Raw genomic sequence first — 21,980 nt, forward strand, 5'->3', positions numbered from 1 at the left:
CTAAAGTTGTATACGTTTCTTATCGAGAGTTTCAAAAAATGTATATAAAATACATATAAGAATACATATAACATATAAGAAGAGTTTTACACGACTTGCAAACAAAAAGTCCTTGAAGAACTCGAAATCTTGAATCCCAATTCTTTGTCACTTTACAAACACCAGATTTAGAAAAATGTTTTTCAAAACCGAACGGATTACAACAAGTATTTGCACGAGGCATTTTTAAATTGCAAAATTAAAAACTTTTCACATTTATTATTATATTTTTATATACATTTTTTGAAACTCTCGATAAGAAACGTATACAATCATTTGGAAGTGCGAGCGGCAAGCTAATCTCGCGCGTCAGCGAGTCAACGAGTTCGCCGCTGCCTGCGCGGCGTCAGAAAAATATTCATAACTTTTTAAATATTGGAGGTTACTCATTTTTCTTTTTTTTAATTTACTCGTTAGAGTTTTGCGCATCAAATCAGCCTAGTCTTATTTTTGTCTGACATTGAGAACACATTCTAAATTGCTATTGTTTAAAAAAAAATGTTAATAACAATTGAAAATTTTAATTTTACAACAAGCACTTTGATTAGACATGAAAATATAGACTTTAATCTTTAATTTAAAACAAAGTTCACTCAATTATTTTTATTCGTTTCCGAGTAATAGCAAATAGAAAATTTCATTACCCACAACTTTCACCCCCCCCCCTCATTTCCAAAATAAATAATATTTATGAAAAAATATTTTAGGGGGTAAAAGTATATGGGTGATTCTCTCAAAAAGAACTAATTATTTGTGCACAAGTTTTGGACGAGGTTTTTGTTAAAAAATAATAACATTAATTTCAATTAATAAACATTCTCCCAGCCATACGATAAAATTCAACAAATTTTTTGGGATAACTAAAGAAAATTTCAAAAAAATGGCAAACAACTGAATTATTGAATGAAAACTAGTGTTAAAACTCCATTCCGTAACATCAGTTTTTATTCAATATTTCAGTTATTTTACCTTTTTTTAAAATTTTCTTTAGTGGTCCGATTGAAAATTGTTAAATCCTAACGTATGGCTGACAGAATTTTAAACATTTTCAATTAATTTTCATATTTTTTAACAAAATATCTTAAAAGCGTAATTTGTTCTTTTTGAGAGAATCACCCATATGCATATACCTATTAAAAAATGTAAATAACTTAAAAATCGGAGACAAAAATTTTGCAATTAGATGTTTTCACTTATTTTCACTCAAAAGTTTTCAGCAACGCTATACAAAGGTTCTGGCACTTAATTTTTTGTCCAAAAGTGATCTCTGATGTTTGAATATTAAGAAAATTTTTTTTGTAATCCTGTATCGAGCTATTTTAATATGAGCACAAAATTTTGAAAACTAAATCTATTTTGAATAAAATTTATTTACTTGCAGAAAGTCAATATTTTAACAAAGAAGAACAACTGTGCGTGTGAATATGTATAAACTCTTATGTAACATATTATTCATCATATGATGAATAATATGTTATAATATGTTAATATGAATAACACACACTTCTTCTTTGTTAAAATATTGTTGTCAAAACATTTCTCCTAAAAGAAATTATTTCTAAAATAAATTCCTATACTATCTGCTATATAAATGTTCTAAATAGAAAAAATAAAGCGTGACAAGGTGGTATACAAAAAATTACAATTTGTTTTATTTTTGAAGATTTAAACCGTCTTATAGTAATCAAAAAAGCAGAGGTCGCACAATTTCCGATGGTAGTATACATCCTTGGATTAGTTTTTTTAAATCTCATTGACCCTCTACAAGAAAATAAATTTTATTCAAAATAGATTTAATTTTCAAAATTTTGCGCGCATATTAAAATAGCTCGATACAAGATTTAAAAAAAAAATTTTCTCAATATTCAAACATCAGAGAACACTTTTGCACAAAAAATCAGAAGTGCCAGAACCTGCGGCTTAAATCGAGTTCAAACTACCCGTGGCTAAAGAATAACAATCAGTTACATCAAAATTAATCTGCTGCAAGAATTCTACTCTGATTTCAAATGTCCTTGGTTCCACATACCGAAATAATATCGGTAACCACTTTTTGACTTATACTACCTTCATCTACGTAAACTGAAAGAGGTTGCTTTTGTAAAACGTCGGTAATACGTTTTTTCAAACACATAAAGAACATTATTCGCGATTCAAGTCATTTTTGTGCGCCCCAATTTAATAGCTTTTAAAACGATAGGATCTAAATTTTGAAAAAATTTTACCAACTCTGACGACAAACTGAATGGAATATTATTTTTCACAAATATGTCTGTTATTTTAATTTTTATTTCTTTGACTTTCGAATCAAAAGATAAACGTGAATTAGAAGAATTTAAATTTTAAGTATTTTAAAAAAAATTACATCATTTTCTATCGAATCTACATTACTTCAATCAATTGCTGCAACTTTCTGACAATCTACAGAATGGGTGGTTGGAGAAGCTTCTTTTTTTCAGATAAGTATATTCCAAAAGACTAAAATTATTTTTATGAACCAAAGTAGATTCATGTCGCTGAATATGTGATTTTCCAGAAGTACAAATTTTACCGCAAACTCTACATTCAAATTTTGTATGATCATTTTCTACTCTAATATCTAATATCGAGGCAAATATAATATTAGTACATACATACGGACATTTTTTTTAAGCATAATTTTTGGATTTCTGTAGCAGTATTTTTGAATATCATCACTGAAAAAAATATCGTCAAAAAGTGGTCAAAAATAAGACTCGAATTTTTTTCATGAAAACAATACTTCCTCTATGCGGAAGCAATAATTAATTTCAAAACTGATATTCAAAATATAATTATTATATAAAATATAATTAATTAACCTAAATTATTATAATTTTTCTAAAACATTTTATCAAAATTTTAATGATTCATACATTGTACTATAAATTTTTGTTTAAGTATAATAATTAATTAATTCAAACGATGTTTTTAAGAATTTTTCAACTAGATGTCGAACATAAATAATTTAATTATTCAGATATAATTGGAAAATTTAACGTGGGAGCACCAGGATGAACAATCTTTTCCATTCTAGCTATACTTAATTTAGCTTCTTTAATTATATTAACATCTGTATCCATTAAAGCCATGTCAAATATTTCTGTTGCAAATTGTGTTGGTGGTGGAAGCAATGGATGAAAATTCATTTGTAGAGCTTCCATAGTTTTTAAAAGTTGTAAACGAAAATGCCCCTTTAATTTAATGCCATTAGCTATTGAAGATTGCAAATACAAATCTTGTAAAGTACCTAAAACTTCGTTTTTAATTGGCTGTAAAAAAATCATTAATAAATTAATATAAACGGGAAAAATATACTTATTTAAAAAAAATGGTTAATAAATGAAATTTACTTTATTTTGAATCATACATTCACATCTATAAGGAAGTTTATTCAGTAGTTTAGAAAATTATTTAAAGTTTAAGTCTAACAAAAATACTTTTGTAACACATACTAAAAAGTAAGGATAAAATTCAAAGATTGGTCAATTTAATAATATTTTGCTAATCAGTTACTTTTTTAAACAAAAATGTTGTTTGTGTAATTATAGTTTTTCAACTTAAACTAATTACATAAACAATCAGGAAATAAATACCTCATAAGAAGAAGAATTCAGCCAGCAATTAGCGTTTAACAGTATGTTTTGTAATGACAAAAGAGCCTCTTCGCATACATATGTATTTAATTGGAAATGTCCTTGATTAGAAGTTTGGAAAGATTTGTTTTCATGCCGATTGTCTCTAAAACACTTTATAACAATTTTAGAATTGTAGTCTGTAGGTACAGGTTCAAATTGAGAATGATTGGTACCCCATTCCCCCAATTGAAATTAAATTAATATTTCAACTTACAGATACTGCTAAATCACATTTTGATAAACTTTTAAGATCCTTTATAATAAGAGGAAGAAAACATTTTGTGAACGTTTCAATTACTGTAACTGATCCTGTATATGTTAACCATGTATTAAGTGCTTTATAAGCAAACAATCTTACATTTTTAAATGATTCAATTTGATTAAATGTTATCTGTTCATTTGATATTTTCTCGGTCCATTCAAAAGTTTGTTGTATAAGTTTCAAAATTGAGTTCGTAAAAGGTATTAACTCATGTCTGAATCTGAAAATTGAAAAAACTGTAAATATTTAAATAAAATAAACAAACACAATAAGAATAAATATGTAGACGTAATATGTTATCATAACTCTCACTGTTCATTCTCACAAAAAATGAAATAACCGTGTCATTAATCACACTCTTTCAAATCATGCTAACACTCTTCACATTATATTTTTTGCTTAACTAGACACACCCCAAAATCTCTTAATGGTAGAACTTTGGTATATTAATAGTGAAGTTGAGATCCCCACCGCAAAGGGCGCATATATAGACATGAGGTTATACAGGGTGAAATGCGAATAAACATAATAGCCAGTAAGATTCCGTGTTTGTTCGTTGGTGAGAGTTAAATTTCTGATAAATCTGTGTGAGGGGAATTTTTCTCGCGTGTTTAATAATTTAATAATTATTTTAATTATGTTGGATATGATGATTGTCAGTCAAAAGGTCGAAATCGACAGTTTTTTTTGTGTGTACAGTATCCATAAAAAGTGTATAAGTAATGAAATATATAAGTTTATACTTTCATACATTCATAATAAATGAAAATACTAGGCCAATTTTTTACCACATATTGTCAATTTATTAAGGAAATAAAAAATACAATTTTAATGTTCCTTAACAATCATTAATCCCATTTATATATTCTTTTACTGGATTATCTTAAAGAAAATGGCGTGATTGTCCCATCCTTTCCGTCTCACTGTTCACATAAACTATAACCTTTAAATCGATCAGTATATGAGCCATTCAAAAAGTATTTAAACTCAGCTGGTGATTTTTGGATAAATAATAATCACCCAGGAAAAACAATGTCAATTTATGATGTACCGAAATTAGTTTAAAGAGCGCTACCTCTGGCTATAACTCCTTCAAATATAACTGCTGGGTTTCGAATTTCAGGAATATACCCATTTAACAGATATTTTCCGGGATAAAGAATTTTTGTCGTCGTATTCAACAGATAGACCAGAAAACCGAAAGATACAACAACTGAAGGAATTTTACCCGGTTCTTTGCACACTTCTATTGAGGCTGAAAATGATTCAGATGTTTCGGAAAAATTGTCTATTAACACTTTTGAAATTAAAACCTTTACCAAGAGCAGATCAAAGGAAAGATCCATATGCAAGATCTAGAAAACATCGTCATACGGAAATTATGATTGACTCTCCACTTAAAAGGAAAAAGCTTTAAAGGGAGAGCAAGTAAAAAAAGAAAATTTTAAAGAGAAAAAAAGAAAAGCTAAGGCAAAAAACGCAAAAAATAAAATTAAAAAAACCATTCACATAAGAAAAAAGCCAAAAGTGACAAAGAAGTCTAAGAGCTTAAAGAAGAATTTAGGTGATGACTTTGATGACTGTGAATGTCTATACTGCTTTGAATCATTTAAAAATAGCGTTGCAGGAAAAAAATTTATTTAGTGCAAAACATGACATCTTTGGGCTCATGTGTCGTGTACAGACCAAGATACATTTTTTATTTGTGACGATTGTAAAAAAGAGTAATTTTGTCTCAGAGAATGGTTTATCTATCAAAAAATATCTTAAAAAGTTTAAATCAAAAGTTAAAATTTTATTGATTTAAAATTATTAAAAAGATCATTCATCTGTTTAAAAATAAAGTAATATTTTATGTTATTATAAAATTGTTATATATGTAACGATGTTCTGGCAGTTTTCCGCGTAAGGATTTCCAAGGAGAAGGATAGAGCGATAGGGATGACCAGAAAGGAAGAGAGCGCGCCCCTCTTATACGGATCTAGGGGAAGTTGGCGATCAATAGGCAGTCGATTTTGCATCGTTTACCAGAGAAGACTCTGTCTCGAGAATTTATATTATTATTGCATTTCATATTTAATTCATTTAAAGTATATTGTTGGAGTTATTATTAAAATAAATCTCTATATTTGTAAACATAAACATACTTATTCCTATATTGTTGCGTTTCTATAGAAAATAGTTTTTACGTACAATTCGTTTTTTAAAAGTGCAATAATTAAATAATTATTAATTAATAAATCCAATTGTACGTAAAAACTATTTTCTATAGAAACGCAACAATATAGGAATAGCTATGTTTATGTTTACAAATAGAGGACGGACATCAAAAACTTTAAAATAATGAATATTGAGTTTGAAACATTAATAAAATATGATGCATACAAAAAATAAAAATTATAATTTTTAAAAATTGTTTAAAAATGTATATTCAAAAACATTAAAATAATTTTTTAAAAACTAAAAGTCTTTACAACAACTAAATATCCAGGATATAAAGCATCACGCCACTATTACTATGCTCACGGCCGGCCTAGCGCTGCGTACCAAAAAGTATAACTGTTATAAATTCTAAATGTTTAATCAAATTAGTTTAAAACCTTTTGGAAAAACTTTCTGGAACTATTATAAACAATTCTTCCGCTGGAAGTTTTTCCAATTCGAAAGTTCGTCACAGACTTTTTTCATTTGAAAATATTAAATAATTTTTTTTTGTCTCTAACATAAATAAATTAATAAAAATGTTAGTTATTATTTTAATTTATTTATTGTTCATCTAACACTTTTTGGACACTTTGATGAGTAAATCCTCCGAATTTGAAGTCAAAAAAACTTCGGATTTATGACGAGTTGAACATAAAATTGAATGAAATATTACGGTATAAAAAAATCAAGTTTTTTGAAATTATTTTGAAAACAATTCACTTTAAGAAAAAACTTTATTGAGAAAAAAGTTGCGTAATTTTATTCTCTACAAGAATAATTATAATATTTAAAAATCAAAATTAAAAAAAAAAATTTTTTCATGTCAGGGACCAACTTAAAGCCCTGAATTTCACGCGTATGCCCTTCTACGACTTGGCGGTTCAATTAGACTCGCTATATTTTTCCTGTCATCTACACGTGAAAACATGTATGGGAGCGTTCAAAAATTACGTAACATTTTTTGGGGGAGGGGGGGGGTCAAGCACTTTGTTACGGACAGCAGAAAAAATGGCGCTAATGTATGCAATAACGTGTCACATGGAGAGGGGGGGGGGGTCAAAATAAAAAAAAAAACGTTGCGTAATTTGTGAACGCTCCCTATGGGTACTGAATTTTTGCTCATCAGATTAACAAATGTAGAAGTTAAGAGGAGGGACAGGGTCATTTTTTGCAACATTTTCGATAAAAACCGGTTTCTTTCACAAGAAACTTTTCATAAGGGTACACCGAAGGTGTACGGAACCCTAAAATTAACAAAAAATCTTCTAAAAAATCGTTTTTTAGGTTTATTGTCTAGAATAAATCTTTATGAAGAGATTCCCTTTTGAATTTATTATATTACTGGTTGTCTGGATGTTTTTTGAACAATATTAACACATCAGATTTTAACAAAATTTATGAGCTTGAAAATCTTGTTAAGAATAGCACAACTAAAAAAGAAACAATAATAACAGACTTCTTTCATAAAGCTTAAACCAATAAAAAAATTTGTACATTTGTTAAATAAATAATTAAATGGAATTTCTTAGTACGTAAAAGTGAAACTTTAATTAAGAAACCCTTTTTAAATCATTATCATGATTCAATACATGAAATTGTAGCTTAAGATGTCTAGTTTCATTAGCCGTTTTTGAAAATATAAATATGGACGATAAATATGGCGCCTGGAATAAAAAAAATGCAAATAATAAAAATATAATTGTTGTTTTTGAAGCTTCAAAAATTATTTGAATTATTCAGACAAGCCATATTAAGGGCTTCTAGGGGGTTACTGACTACGAATATGATGAATCTGAAGTTAATTTTCAAAAATTCAAAATGGCGTACAATTTTCTAAAACTTTATCAGATTTGTCTGAAACTTTTTACTCGGGAGTTTTTGGAGTCACTGTTTACGAATTTGAAGTTGGTTTTTAAAAATTCAAAATGACCTACCCAATATAGTAATTATAATTTTTTAAAAATGTAAGTTTGTTATTAATTTTATTATTTGGGTGTTTTTAGATATGCCTTTTAAAAACAAATTTCAGTTTCATAATAAGAGATAGTTTTAGGCAAATCTAGTGTTTCACTCGAGCAATCCGAACCTAGAAACGATTTAAAAAACCATATTGTTTTTATTTTGACAGTTTAGCAGTCATGGGTGAAAATTTCCCAACTGGGCGACCTAAAACTGAGTTTTCAAATTTAAATAATTTTTTTTCATAATCTATTGCAGGAAGCCGAATTAAAAACATTCCTGAAATACGTTTTTAAAAAAAATTTATTATTTAATTATTTATTAACAATTAAATATTTTAATACCTTTCCAATAAATTTGCAATTACTCTGTTGCTTGTTAATGAAATTTAATCAAATTTGGTGAGTATATAGGAAAATGATGTCTCTTTGGAATGCAATAGAAATTCCAATTAACCTTTATTGTTTATACAAAAAAAATTGTTTATTTAATAATCAAATGAATATTTAAACTATTTCTAATATGTTTAGGAAAAAATTTCAAAAACGACATAAATCTACACTTTCTCAACTTTAATTAAAAAAAATCTTAGTACCTTTAAAAAATGAGTGAATTACCATTATTTCAACTCAACTCTAACGCTATGCGCTAAACTATCTCAACTCAAAGGCGCCTTTTTATAATGTCTCAACTCTTGGCATTGCTTATAAACTGTATCAACTCATTTTTTTGTAATATTTTGTTTCGTATTTTCAGATAGATATTTTTATAATTAAAAAATTTAATAATAATATTATTAAATTTTGTCGCTTTAAAATTTTTACAGAATGAGCATTATAAAAATATGTATCTGAAAATACGAAAATCAAAATATTACAAAAAAATGAGTTGATACAATTTATAAGCAATGCCAAGAGTTGAGACATTATAAAAAGGCGCGTTTGAGTTGAGATAGTTTAGCGCATAGCGTTAGAGTTGAGTTGAAATAATGGTGCTCTGACGAGTTAGTACAGAATAACGTGAGGTCTTCGAATTGAGCTAGTATTATAAATCGAGCTCGAGATGTGATAGAATAAAAACTTGAGGGCGAGTTAGTATGAAGTAGCTCGGGACCATCGAAGTAATCATGTGTCATGCGTGCCAAATTGGGAAACAAATTTTCATGGATTTTCCACCATAAAAGAATATTAGTTTTTTCGTCAACGCGATCCGCAGTTAAATACTCCTCAATTTCTCTCTTCTATTTTTCTTCAGGTTTACTCTGCTTTCGAAACTTCTTTTGCTTCTTTTTGTGTCTTCTTTCCTGAATAACTGAAACAAATCAATTTCATCCTCATAATCATCACTTGCATTCTTTTCTTCCGACTGCTCTGGAGGTTGAGTAATATTCAATTCTTCAGTTTCAGGCTCAACATAATAATGTTTGCGGTAAATTTCTTCTAACTTTTGCATAGACTGAGCTTCCATACTTTTCCACCATTCTGTTCTATTGAAAACTTCAGTTTTTTGCCTTGGATCAAGGAATAAAATCGCGCAATATACCCAATTGCATTTATTGTAATGTTTCAACATTTTTTCTTTGGCAGCAAGGAGAGCATTCTTTATTTTCAGGTCATTTAAATTTATATTTCGATGAATTTTGTTTTCTAATTCTGCAATTGAATCGTCTATTTTTATCGAGAAGTAAATTGAAAGCAACTATAACTAAAGGAAACATTACATATTTTTCCCCAGATAGTGTTTGTGTGATATACTTGAAATGCCGTAGATGATGATGAGCTGACCCTAAAAGGTACCAATCATTTTCATTTAAAGAATATTTTTGTAAATCTAAATTGGAACTGCATAAAAGATCAATAGCTTTTTTCATTTTCAAACCCTTGGTTATCATAGAAACAGTGGAGTTCAACCAAGTCTTGACGTCTATTGTTGGTGAAAGCATTTTCGTATTCGTCGTTACACAACATTCAAGTTTGTGCTGTAATTGTTCACTATATTTGAGTTTTATAAACAATTTTTTCAGTCTTCCGATAGGTGATGGTATTTCGTTATTTTCAGGTTCTGCATATTCTTCAAGGTCTTCCTCCTCAATTTCATAATCTAACAGAAGTTCATTTTCTTTTTCCAGATTTAATTCCTTCAAAAAATCTTGTACTGCTAAATTTTCTACATGAGCGATGCATTTGAACTGTTGTTCTTGAGGATTAAAATCAATATAATCTTGGACCATTAACTTTTTAAATTCAAAAATAAACTTCGTATTAGAAGCAGCATTGTCCATTGTGATTCCATTAACCTTATTTTGGAGTTTATATTCTTTCAAGAAATTTGCAAAAATTTGTGCGATATCCTTTCCACTGTAGCCACCTTTAGCTGGTATGAAATCTAATGTCACGGATTGTAACACCCAATCGTTGTCGATATAGTGACCTATTTATAAATTTTCTATTACACTTTTTTTATTCTTATTCATTAAATATTTATTTGAAAAAATTAAATTTATATATTAATTTAAATTAAATTTTATTAATTTATTATTAGAATATTATTTTTTAATTTAATTAACTTTTATTATACATTTTTAATATTGTTATTAAAATTTTTAATTTTTTTTAATTCAGTTGATTAGAAATGAATACTTTAAAATTAATTTTGAAAATTTAATCATTTTCTAATAATTTAATTAATTAAAGTTATTTATTATTCTTATTTATTTTATAGGGATTATTAAATAAAAAAATGAATAAATTAACAAGTGATAAATTAACATATTTTCAAACGTTTCAGTAATCATTGATCATAGGCCATTTTTTTGAGGAATCTTCAAATCTCCTTTGATATAAGTAAAAAATTCTCTTGTTATTTCGTCATCGAAAAAACTGATTGGTAAATATTTGTTGGCAGTAAATTCCACTAACATTCGGTTGAAGACAGTTTAATCAAAATTCTGATTTAATTTAAATATTTAATATTATACTTTTATAATTATAAGTATAAATATATTGCTGCTAATTTAATGGATATTGTATAAATAAAATAATCACTTATTTTTTAATGAATTTAATTGTAAATAAATCAAAAATAAGAATAACAAAAGGAAAAAATATATGAAATTTTTTTTCATTAATAATAATAAATAATTACCCCTAAAGATAGTGAAGAATTAGAGCAAGACTGTGCTTTCATGTATTCTTCGTTGTGGAATTTTTTTAAATGGCGCGTAGTTCCAGAGGTGTTACCGTCTTTCATTTTTATGATGATATTTTTTTGTAAAATTGCGCAAGATTTACATTTTGCAATTTTTTCAATAGACTCATCGCGTGAGTACTCGAAAATTGAGTCAAAAACTTCCTTCTTTATTTTTTTAGCACTGGACCTTGAAAATATTTCTTCAATTTCCTCTTACGCTTTTGTAACCTCCATTAAATCAAAAATATTTTATAATTATAATTATGCATTATTTTAATGACAATCTGAAATTAAAATAAACAAGGAGGGGGTCCTTTATGTTTATTTCATAAACATTATGCTTCCTCATTGTGTGAAGCAAAAAATTCGCTTCCTCGTGAAGGAAGCAATGAATTTGTCCAATTCAATTGATTGATTTAAAAAATTTCGAGTTAAAAATGTTTTAAATTAATTAAATTTTTTGAAAACTAAAGAAAATTTTAATTAATTTTGAGTGTAACATAAACTTTATATATACGAATCGATTCGTTTTAATGCAAGGAATACAATTATTTTATTCATCAACTTGAATTTAAAAAAAACACAAAATTTTTTAGCTAAAATATGAATTTTCAATTTTTCAATTTTTATTAATTCTCAAATTTTAAATCAAATCTATACTTTATATATACCAACCAATTCGTTTCAATGCAGGGAATAAAATTATTTCATATATAAACATGAATTTAAATAAACACATCATTTTTTGGCTAAAATGAGAATTTTTCAATTAAATCTATACTTTATATATATCAATCAATTCATCTTGACATAAAGAAGACGATTATATTATATATTACCTTAAATTTTTCGATTTAAAAATTTTTTCAATTAAAAAAAAATTTTTGGAAAAAAGACGATAAAATTTTTTTTTTGGGGTATTTTTAAAAATCCTCTCGTCATTTTTGAGAGATTAATGTGTTAAATAAGCCTACCAAATTTTATCCAAATCCATTAAAACCTGTTAAAGATATCGTGTTCACAAAAACGATCCACACACACAAAAAAAAACACACACACACACACACACACACATACATACATCCGGACAATTGATCAGGATCTCATATAACATGTTTCTATATAGAGGAAAATTTGTTTTCACCATTTTTAAAAAGTTTATAAACGAAAGGACTACATAGCTTCCTCCACGAGGAAGCAAAAAGAAAATATCTTTACAATTGTAAAAAAAAATTATTTTGGATAAACTGACGTACGTTTAAAAAATAATAATAATTGTTTATTAATTTGATAGTTAAAGGTAACAAGAATTTAATAACCGTTAAACTACGGTAAATTTAAAAAGAGAACAATTCACCTGCTTTCTCTAAAATTTGTATCATCTGACATTTTGATAAAAATTTATTATAACTGTCAAATTAGATATTAACCGAGAAATCGTTCGATAACATTAAAAAAACAAACTATGTGCGATTCATATCGAACAAAAGAATGCACGATTTACTCGTTTCAAAATTTGTGTTGGTAACTGAAGATATCGCTCGAAAAAGTTGAAAATATCGTATCGAAGTGAAACACTAAGCAAATCTGATCAAATTTTTATATTTTTGGGCGCCATTTTGGATCCACAATTTGATTTTTCAAAAGCTAACTTCAAATTCGTAACTTTGAAGGGAATTTTTCATTTATCTTTAAAAATAATGTAAAAATTTCTTCGTTTTACAATTTTTTTATAAACCTGTGTATATACCTGTTAATATTCTGAAAGTCCCAGATAGAACCCTTTTAAACATATTCCATACTTTTCTGTAAAACCCGTATGGAAACCTTATACAAAATCCCGTAAAAACCAAATACAAACAAGATAGAAATAATGTAAAGTACCACATATAACTTTAATAGAATTCAGATATAAATTCTTTTAGAATTTCTAAAATATTGGTAATAGGTCTTATAAAATATTTACCATCATATAACCTATACAATTTTACAATTAAATAAATAAAAATACAATTAAAACCACTTAAACAATATCATAATAAAAATTTCATATTTTGGCCCTAATGCTTATACAAAAAAATGTAATAATAAAAATCTCACCCTTCAATGAATGCACTTATGGTCGTTAATAAGCTCACATGTAATCTTGGTAACATGGAAAATAAAATCGTTCTTACAGATGTTTCTGTCTTTAAATTTAATGGAGTAATAGCCAAACCCCTACACAATATGTGCAAAATATCTGTAGGAGAAACACAATTCTTCTCTCCGCAACCACTGAAAAAAATTATTTAATCCTTAATAAATACTCGAGTACATAAACTTAAGCGACAACGCCATTTTAGAAAACCATATGTGACCTGGACAGTTAAAAGGGACCTTTTGTCCGAAAAAATCGATTTTTTATTGATTGGTGATTCTGATAGAGAAAACTTTTTTCTATCAGAATCACCAATCAATAAAAAATTAATTTTTTCGGACAAAAGGTCCCTTTTAACTGTCCAGGTCACATATGTTTTTGTAAATTTTTTTTTAAAAACAATAAATGGGCATAACAATTTGTTCATTTCATGGCATTGCCGGTCAATGTCTAAAAATATTCATATCATTTAACTTTTCCGGGTCAAACTTGGGCAATGTTGAAAATGCTATATGTAATAGCTTCATTTTCCATGAAATAAACAAAATTAATCACCCAATAACGCAAACAAACTTTCGATAATTAATTACTCTATAGTGTAAAGACAAATAATTTCGATTAGTTTAAAACTAACTTTCGTTAATTATCGTTGCGAATTTTATATCAGGCATAATGGAAATTTCAAATGATAAAACCAGGTTCAATGAAATTTTAAACGATTTAATACCTAAAAAACAAAACGACAATAGTGGATTTTTCCCCCTTAAGAAGCTTGTAACGAAGCATTCGTTAGTTGGGTTTTCGTCTTGCTTTTCTATGTGGCAGTCAAATTCAGTTGCTTTCGCGAAATCTATCGTAGAACTGATGTACGCAGGCGTGACGTACGAACGTTCACGGGGGGCGGCGAATAGGGCCGATTAGTTATTTCGTAGGCCAGGGTTGTCCATAGGAGCGAGAGAGACGGAATCATAGGGATGATCCAAGGACCGGCAGGGGGATCTACCAGGCAGTTCAATTAACCGATCGTTAGAGAGCGGACGTGCTCTAATTCTCAATCGTATTTTTATATATCTTTTATTATATCTTTGCTGTAGTTTAGTGTTAAATAAATAGTTTCTTTATATTAAATTTGGGAGTGTTTTGTATTATTAAGTGTTTTCTCCTTTGCGAATTCTTCCTGCAACTCGAGAAGCGGCGTCGGTTAGAGTCAGCTGAGCGTCCTCGAGGTAAGTGTAGTTATTGTTGGCCTGCCTCAACGTCCGGCATCAGATGTTCATATGTTTTGGAGGATCCCCTTGTGAGATTGTTCGTATAATGTGTATTTTGAATTGGCGGGTTTAGATGCCCAATTTATGTTAATTATAAATTATAAAACCCCGTTACAATTTTGGCGCCCAACGTGGGGCGACGCCAAGACATTGAGGCAGAGGAAAATTTTTTTTTATATGTGTAATTAAAACTATTTATTTGGAGGTATATATTGATTTGTGATTTTTTATTTTATTGATTGAATTTTTTTGTGTATTTCGTGTGGCCGTGTATATTGGGAATATACATCGGGAAATTGAACTCAGTGTGTAAAACTAATTTATTCGCCATGTGCTCGGACGTGACGTCACATTGAGCGAAATTGGCGGTATCAGGAATTACGTCATCGGAACGAAAAATCGCGCGCAAGTGTTTGTGGCCTTTTCGGTTCTGGTAAAACCTGAAATTAGTTAAATTAATCAAGAAAATTAGTATTGATTAGTGTTGTGTTTGTCGAGATTAATTTTATAGGAATTTTTTTTTCTCTCTCGGAAAATTCCCAATTTATCGAAAATTTTTAATTAGTAGATTAAATAATTTTTTTTCTCGGCGTGTGTGGAAGTGACGTCATTCGCGTTAATAGTATCGTGAGAAATCTTTTCCGCGGGAAATAAGATTTTAGACGCCATTTCCAAAATTTTGTGTGAGTGGTGAAAAATTCTTGCGAAGAAGAATTTAAATTTTTTTTTACGACTTGTCGTGGACAAGTAAAAGAATTTTAAATTATTGAACATTTTATCAATTTTTAAACTGTGGCTTGCTTATTCGCAAGGTTAGCAAATTTTTTTTAATTGTGTTTGTTCATTATTTATTTTTTTTGAATGTTGAAAAATTTTTTTTTTTTTCTCTTTTTTGTAGAGGCTCGCGTGGTGTGTATTTTAAATTCTTTTTCTTTGGTGGCTGCATATCAATGCAGGTTGTAGATAAATTAATATAAGATAAAAAAATTTTTTATTTAATTTTTTATTGTGTGTTGTACGGTACTATTTTATTATCGGCGTATTTTTGTCCATTTTAAAGAGGGCGCTAGCTACAAACTAGTTAGCAAAAATTTCTTTTAAACTAACGTGTCAATAAATTTTTTTGTGTGTGTATTGGCAGTTACTATTGTCCTTTCTTAATTTTGTGGCACCATTTTGGGTGGAAAAATTTTGAAAAATAAGCCAATTGAATTCGAAACTTTTTTTTTTTTTTTTTTTTTTTTGGGAATTTGAAATTTATTAATTATTTCAACATGAGTAGGGAGTCCGACGTTTTTAAACGACAAATGGAGGCGGTTCTGAAAGATCCGAAGGCCCGAAAAATTTGGGAACAGGTCAAACAAATGACAATTGAAGATGTCGTTTTCGAATTAAACAGTCAAGGATGCTGTATGAACGACTTTTGAGGCTCCGAACAAGAATTGTTTTAGGAGAAACATTGTATGTGCCGTGGGCAGATAAATACGATGCGGCAGATTCATCCAACGTATTCATTTTGGAAGGACTTCCTGGCCCTTTAAGAAAAAGGAGTAGTAGATCGGATTCAGTGGCCAGTGAGCGAGAGGAATCACTGGGGGCAATAGGGGGACAAAGTAGTGGCGCTGATATAGCGGTGACTGAGGAACTCAATAGCACTGACGAAAATGATTCGATTGGATCACAGAGGACACAGATACCCAGGTCCAGTGTTGGCGGAAAAGAAGTGTCAATGACGGGTGATGTCAATGCGGGCGCTAACTTGGCCAGTTTTCCTGAAACTTGGAATATGAATCATATCGCTCAGTGGCTACAAAGGGGGCCTGAAGCACAGACCTTTTTCACCCACAGCCAAAAAACAGCGTTAGGTTGGTGGAAGACGGGTACTCAGGCTGGCGCCGATCAACGGGGTGGCAATCCAGAAGCGGACACACGAAGGGGTCCACTTACCAACGAGTTACCTCAACAAAGATTAGGTGCCATCTCTAAACAGGGAGTAAATCAGTCTACAACTAGTCAAAAGAGTGCAGAGGTGACAATAGACGAAGTGTCGAAAATAGTACAGGACATGAAACGTGTATTAGAGGCCCCAGAATCTAAGGAGTGGGGACGACGGGCTAAGGGTGAGCCCACACCAAAGAGGAAGAGGCCCACAGGACATGAGTCCTGTGGTGAGGATAGCGTCAAGAGCTATCACTCTGAGGGCAAAAAGGACAATTATGCCAAATCTAGGTTGAGCGACAGGCAGTCATGGCAAACATTGTCGTCTTCGGAATCGGAAAGCGATTCGGAGAGTGTCGAAGATAGGCAGGACCGGAACCAGCAATCCAGGGTGGATCAGGGGACGGTCAGACTACTTAAAGACTGGGAGATTAAATTCTCGGGAGGCGAGAAAGAAGACCCAGAAGAATTTATGCAACGATTGGAAGATTGCAAGTATTGCAATGGCCTGAGTGATGGCCAAATTCTCAGGGCAGTCCCAGGAGTTCTGCGGCAGTCGGCCACGAGGTGGTTTAGGGTGGTGAGGGATGAGATTGGCTCATGGAAAACCTTTAAAAAAGTTTTCATGAGAGAGTTTGCTAGGGTATTGGACGATGATGACATTTGGGACGAGCTCAAAGCCAGAACCCAAGCCAAAGGCGAAAAACTCTCGTCATATATCACCAATCTAAAAATGATCGCAGATCACTTTAAGAGGCCCCTATCGGGAGATAAAATGTTAAAAATAGTGTTCAGAGGACTGACACCCGAATATAGGCGGTTCATTGCAAACCAGGAGGTGCAAGACTTGGGTGATTTGGAAAAATACGCGAGGAGATACGAGAAGATTCGTGATCTGGATAAGCGTTATATGCCACCACCCACTAAGGAAAAAATGAGATTTCCATCGGCGGCACCAAGAGGTGGAGCAAAGGCAAGCAAGCTAGATGCGCTGCTTGAGGATTCTCTGTCGGATTCGGGGTCAGACAAGGACAAAAAGCCAGCTAAGAAAAAGTCCAACTCTAGAAAGAAGAAGGTGACCAAGAGGAAGGAAGCTGAGGAAGTCGATGCATTCCAAATGCAAAAAGGGCAGTGGAACTCGGGAGCAAACAAAAACGGGGCAAAACAGTCAGCACGACAGGCACCCGTAGCAGTAGCTCCAAAGAGGTTTTCGGGACAAAGAGTACCCGAACCATCGAGGCCGGTCAGTGGTACTGTACCGGAACCACGGCCATTTTTAGGCACCTGCAACATGTGTCAGGTGGTGGGACATAGGGCGTCCCAATGTCCAACGAGGGTCTGTTTCAAGTGCAGAGTTCAGGGACATTTTGCTTCGGAATGCCCGAATAAACAATCGGAATCTCTTGGTGGCCAGTGTCAGGTCTGTGGGACCAAAGGCACTGTGTTTAAAAATTGTCCAACTTGTGCCCCATTGCGAGCAATGTGGGGAAACGAGTTTGGGGGGGGACCGACAAACCCTCCCCCCCAACCTTAGGCTCAGTCACCACAAGTGAAGAGGTGTTCCTGAGAGTGCAAGAGAAGGTGTACTCTGATGAGAGTGGGGAGGACCCACTCAAGCTTCAACAGGAACAGAGTGAAGAGCGGAGGGGTGAGTGTTCACCCAGAGTGAAATTATTGGGTCAAACTCAAATTGAGCAGAGGAGGAGTGAGGAGGACTCACTCAAGGCTCAAAATGAGAGGAGTTTATTAGAGAGAGTTGGTGAGTGTTCACCAAGGAAGTGGCCTTCGAGGCAAACTCAATTTGAGCAGATGACGAGTGAGGAGGACTCACTCAAGGCTCAAAATAGAGGGATGAAGTGTTGGGGTGAGAGTTCACCCAGCGAAATGACCGTGGGTCATTCGCAAAATGAGTCGCTGGCGAGTGAGGAGTACTCACTCAGGGCTCAACAAAACGTGTCTAGTAGAACGGGTGAGGGATCACCCAGTGATATGGTCGTGGGCCATTCACAAAATGAGTTGCTGGCGAGTAAGGAGAACTTACTCAGGACTCATCTACTAGTCACAAGTGGTAAAGGTGAGTGTTCACCTAGTGGAAAGTCTGCGCGGCAGACAAATAGAGTTTGTTGTTCGAGTGAGGAGGACTCACTCCGTACTAAGAGAGGGACACCAAGCATTAGTGGCACTGGGACACATTGTCCCAGTGATCAAAGGATAATACATCCTACTAGTGGTGTTGGTGGGACTAATAGTGCTGAATATTTGGCAGCACGTATAGTCCAGGGGAGGGGAGAAGTTGCAAGTGATGCAACGGAATTCCCCGAACCTAACGAAATGATTGATGGGACAAGGGCTGAAAATAGATACTTTTTAAAAGTAATTATCGCGGATCGTCCATATATGGCGTTGTTTGATCCAGGTGCGATGATATCAGTTGTGGGTCCCAAATTGGCGGCCAAGTTTCGGGAAAAATTAGAGGCGGCCGATACAGCGGTCCAGAGTGCCCTTGGCGGCTCAACGAGTACATTAGGAAAATTGAGATTGTGGTTGACAGTCGACGGTCATTCACAACCATTTGAGTTAAAAGCAATTGATTCTTTGACTCAGGATATTATTTTGGGCATTGACTTTTGCAAGGACATGGACATGGATGTCCAATTGGGCAAGGGCCTCTGGAGAATTAAGAAAGGTGAGTGGCATAAATTTGCGACTCAACTTAATAAGCGGGATCGTGGCGATATTTCTGCGGAGTGTGCAGGAATATCGGAGTTGACCGATGAACAGCGTGAAGAAGTTCAACTAATGGTCAACCAGTTGGTACTACCCCTAACGGCAGAGTTAGGAATGACATCCTTAACCGAACATCACATTCGTTTGAGTGATACGGCACCGGTCAAGCATAGACCACGAAGGATGTCACCCATGATTCTTGAGTGGCTCATAAAAGAGGTTAAAAAGTTGTTGGAGCAAGGGATCATTGAGCGTGCTGCGAGCGATTGGAGCTCAGCACCAGTGGTTGTAAAAAAAAGTGATGGTACTTTACGGTTATGTTTCGACTACAGAGATCTGAACAAAGTAACCATCAAAGATGCTTATCCGATCCCTAGTGTGGACTCAATATTGGATAAATTACGGAAGGCCAGTTATATATCCAAAATAGATCTGAAGATGGCCTATCATCAGGTACCAATGTCGGCGGAGAGTAAAAAGTATACAGCGTTTTCAATTCCAGGCTTAGGGTTATTCCAGTTCAAAAGAATGCCCTTTGGACTAACTAACGCGTCTATGACATTTCAGCGGCTGGTCGACTCTTTGTTCGGTCCAGAATTCGAACCAGTGGTGTTCGGGTACCTAGATGATATTATTATCGTGACAAACGATTATCAGGAACATCTTCATTGGTTGGAAATTGTCCTAAAGAAATTGGCTGCGGCTGGTTTGGTAGTGAACCCGAGTAAATGCGAATTTGGTTGTTCGAGGGTCACGTACTTGGGATATGTTTTGGATAAAGACGGTTTGAGGCCAGATCCGGATAAGATAGCGCCGGTTCTGGAATATCCAGCTCCACAAAATATCAAACAACTTCGTAGATTCCTAGGAATGGTAGGATGGTATTCGCGGTTTATCCAGAAGGATAGCGAGCTTAAAATACCACTTTTGCGGCTACTCCACAAGGATAAGAATTGGGTATGGGAAAGTGACCAACAAGAGGCGTTTCAGGAGTTGAAACAGAAATTGGTTTCGGCACCAGTGTTGGCCCGTCCTGATTTCACTAAGCCGTTCACGATACAATGTGACGCAAGTGACTCAGCGATTGGAGCTGTGCTTACACAGGAGACTGAGGATGGCGAACATCCCATTGTTTATGCCAGTAGAGCATTAACATCGGCGGAACGCAATTATAGCGTTACCGAAAGGGAATGTTTGGCCCTATTGTGGGCAATTCGTAAATTTAGACCATATGTGGAAGGCTCTAAATTCAAGGCCATAACGGATCATAGTGCGTTAAAGTGGCTGAGGAATCTGAAGGATCCTACAGGGCGTCTGGCACGTTGGGCATTGGAGATGCAGCAGTGGGATTTCGACATCGTACATAGGAAGGGTGCGAATCACCATGTACCAGACGCATTGTCTCGCATGTTCGATGAAGAAGAGGCCGAGTTAGCGGCCTTCGAGACAATCACAGATCCGTGGTATTTGAAGAGGAAAGAGATGGTCGTTAAGTTTCCGAAGAGGTTTCCTGGCTGGTTGGTCGAAGAAGAGAGGTTATATCGTCATCGGAATGACCCATTATTACTTCCGATAACTGGCGATGAAGTGGGGTGGAAATTAGTGGTTCCACTTGAGTATAGGGCAGAAGTGCTGAAAAACGCACATTCTGAAATTTCGGCGGGACACTTGGGCATTGAGAAAACGTATCAGCGCGTAGCTCAGGAATATTATTGGCCAGGAGTATGGCATGATGTTCAGACGTTTGTCAGGCAATGTCCCGAGTGTCAACGGTTCAAAGTGTCACAAGAAGGACCTCAAGGTCTCATGGGTCAGAGGATTGTGGAACGACCTTGGACCGTAGTGGCGGCTGATTGCATGGAGTTTCCTCCTAGCAAAAGCCAGAATAGGCACTTGGTAGTGTTCCAAGACCTATTTTCCAGATGGATAGAGGTGAAACCTCTGAGATCGGCGGATGGCAAATCAATTGCCAAGGCCTTCGAGGAGTTGATTTTATGCAGATGGGAAACTCCGAATTTCTTGTTGACAGACAACGGGAAAGAATTCGACAATAACCATCTTAAATCAACACTCGAAGAGTATGGTGTGCGTCATTTGACGACACCACCATATCACCCTCAGGCCAACCCCGTTGAGAGAAGTAATCGGACACTGAAAACAATGATTGCTACCTTTGTAGGTTCTGACCACCGTGATTGGGACAAGCATGTGCACGAGTTCCGTCATGCAGTCAACACGGCAGTCCAAGCGACTACGAAGGTATCACCGGCGTTTCTCAATTTTGGTAGGCAACCTAACCCCGTTAAGAGTTTACGGCGGAAGGTTGAAGAGAAACGATTAGTACAGCGCATTGATCCGGAAGTCTGGTGCGATAGAATGCGTAGATTGGACGCATTGCGGGATTTGGTGGCTCGTTTTTTAGACGAGGAAAGGGAGAAACAGGCGAAGTACTATAATCGAAACAAGCGCGAGGCAACGTTTAGTGTAGGCGATCTAGTACTTTGGCCAACGCATAAATTATCGAACGCGAATCAACGGTTCTCAGCCAAGTTGGCTCCTAAGTACGAAGGCCCGTTCGAGATAATTAGGCGACTATC

At 33.3% G+C, this 21,980-nt stretch overlaps 1 protein-coding gene across 1 annotated transcript in view; it reads right to left on the bottom strand.

The window, feature by feature from the left end:
• Positions 1-2,310: 2,310 nt before the first annotated feature.
• LOC127286674 (proline-, glutamic acid- and leucine-rich protein 1-like) overlaps positions 2,311-21,980 on the bottom strand; it is a 60,767-nt gene continuing 41,097 nt past the window's right edge. Inside the window, exons 4-7 of the mRNA XM_051313187.1 lie at positions 13,411-13,587; positions 3,910-4,177; positions 3,654-3,806; positions 2,311-3,329 (exon numbers count right to left, since the gene is read on the bottom strand). Coding sequence (XP_051169144.1) covers positions 3,030-3,329; positions 3,654-3,806; positions 3,910-4,177; positions 13,411-13,587 — 898 coding nt within the window. The 3' untranslated portion in view covers positions 2,311-3,029. The remainder of the gene's footprint in view (positions 3,330-3,653; positions 3,807-3,909; positions 4,178-13,410; positions 13,588-21,980) is intronic.

This window comes from Leptopilina boulardi, unplaced genomic scaffold (genome assembly GCF_019393585.1).
Source record: "Leptopilina boulardi isolate dan_hultmark-lab unplaced genomic scaffold, ZJU_Lbou_2.1 LbouV2_122, whole genome shotgun sequence".
Classification (NCBI taxonomy): Eukaryota; Metazoa; Arthropoda; class Insecta; order Hymenoptera; family Figitidae; genus Leptopilina; species Leptopilina boulardi.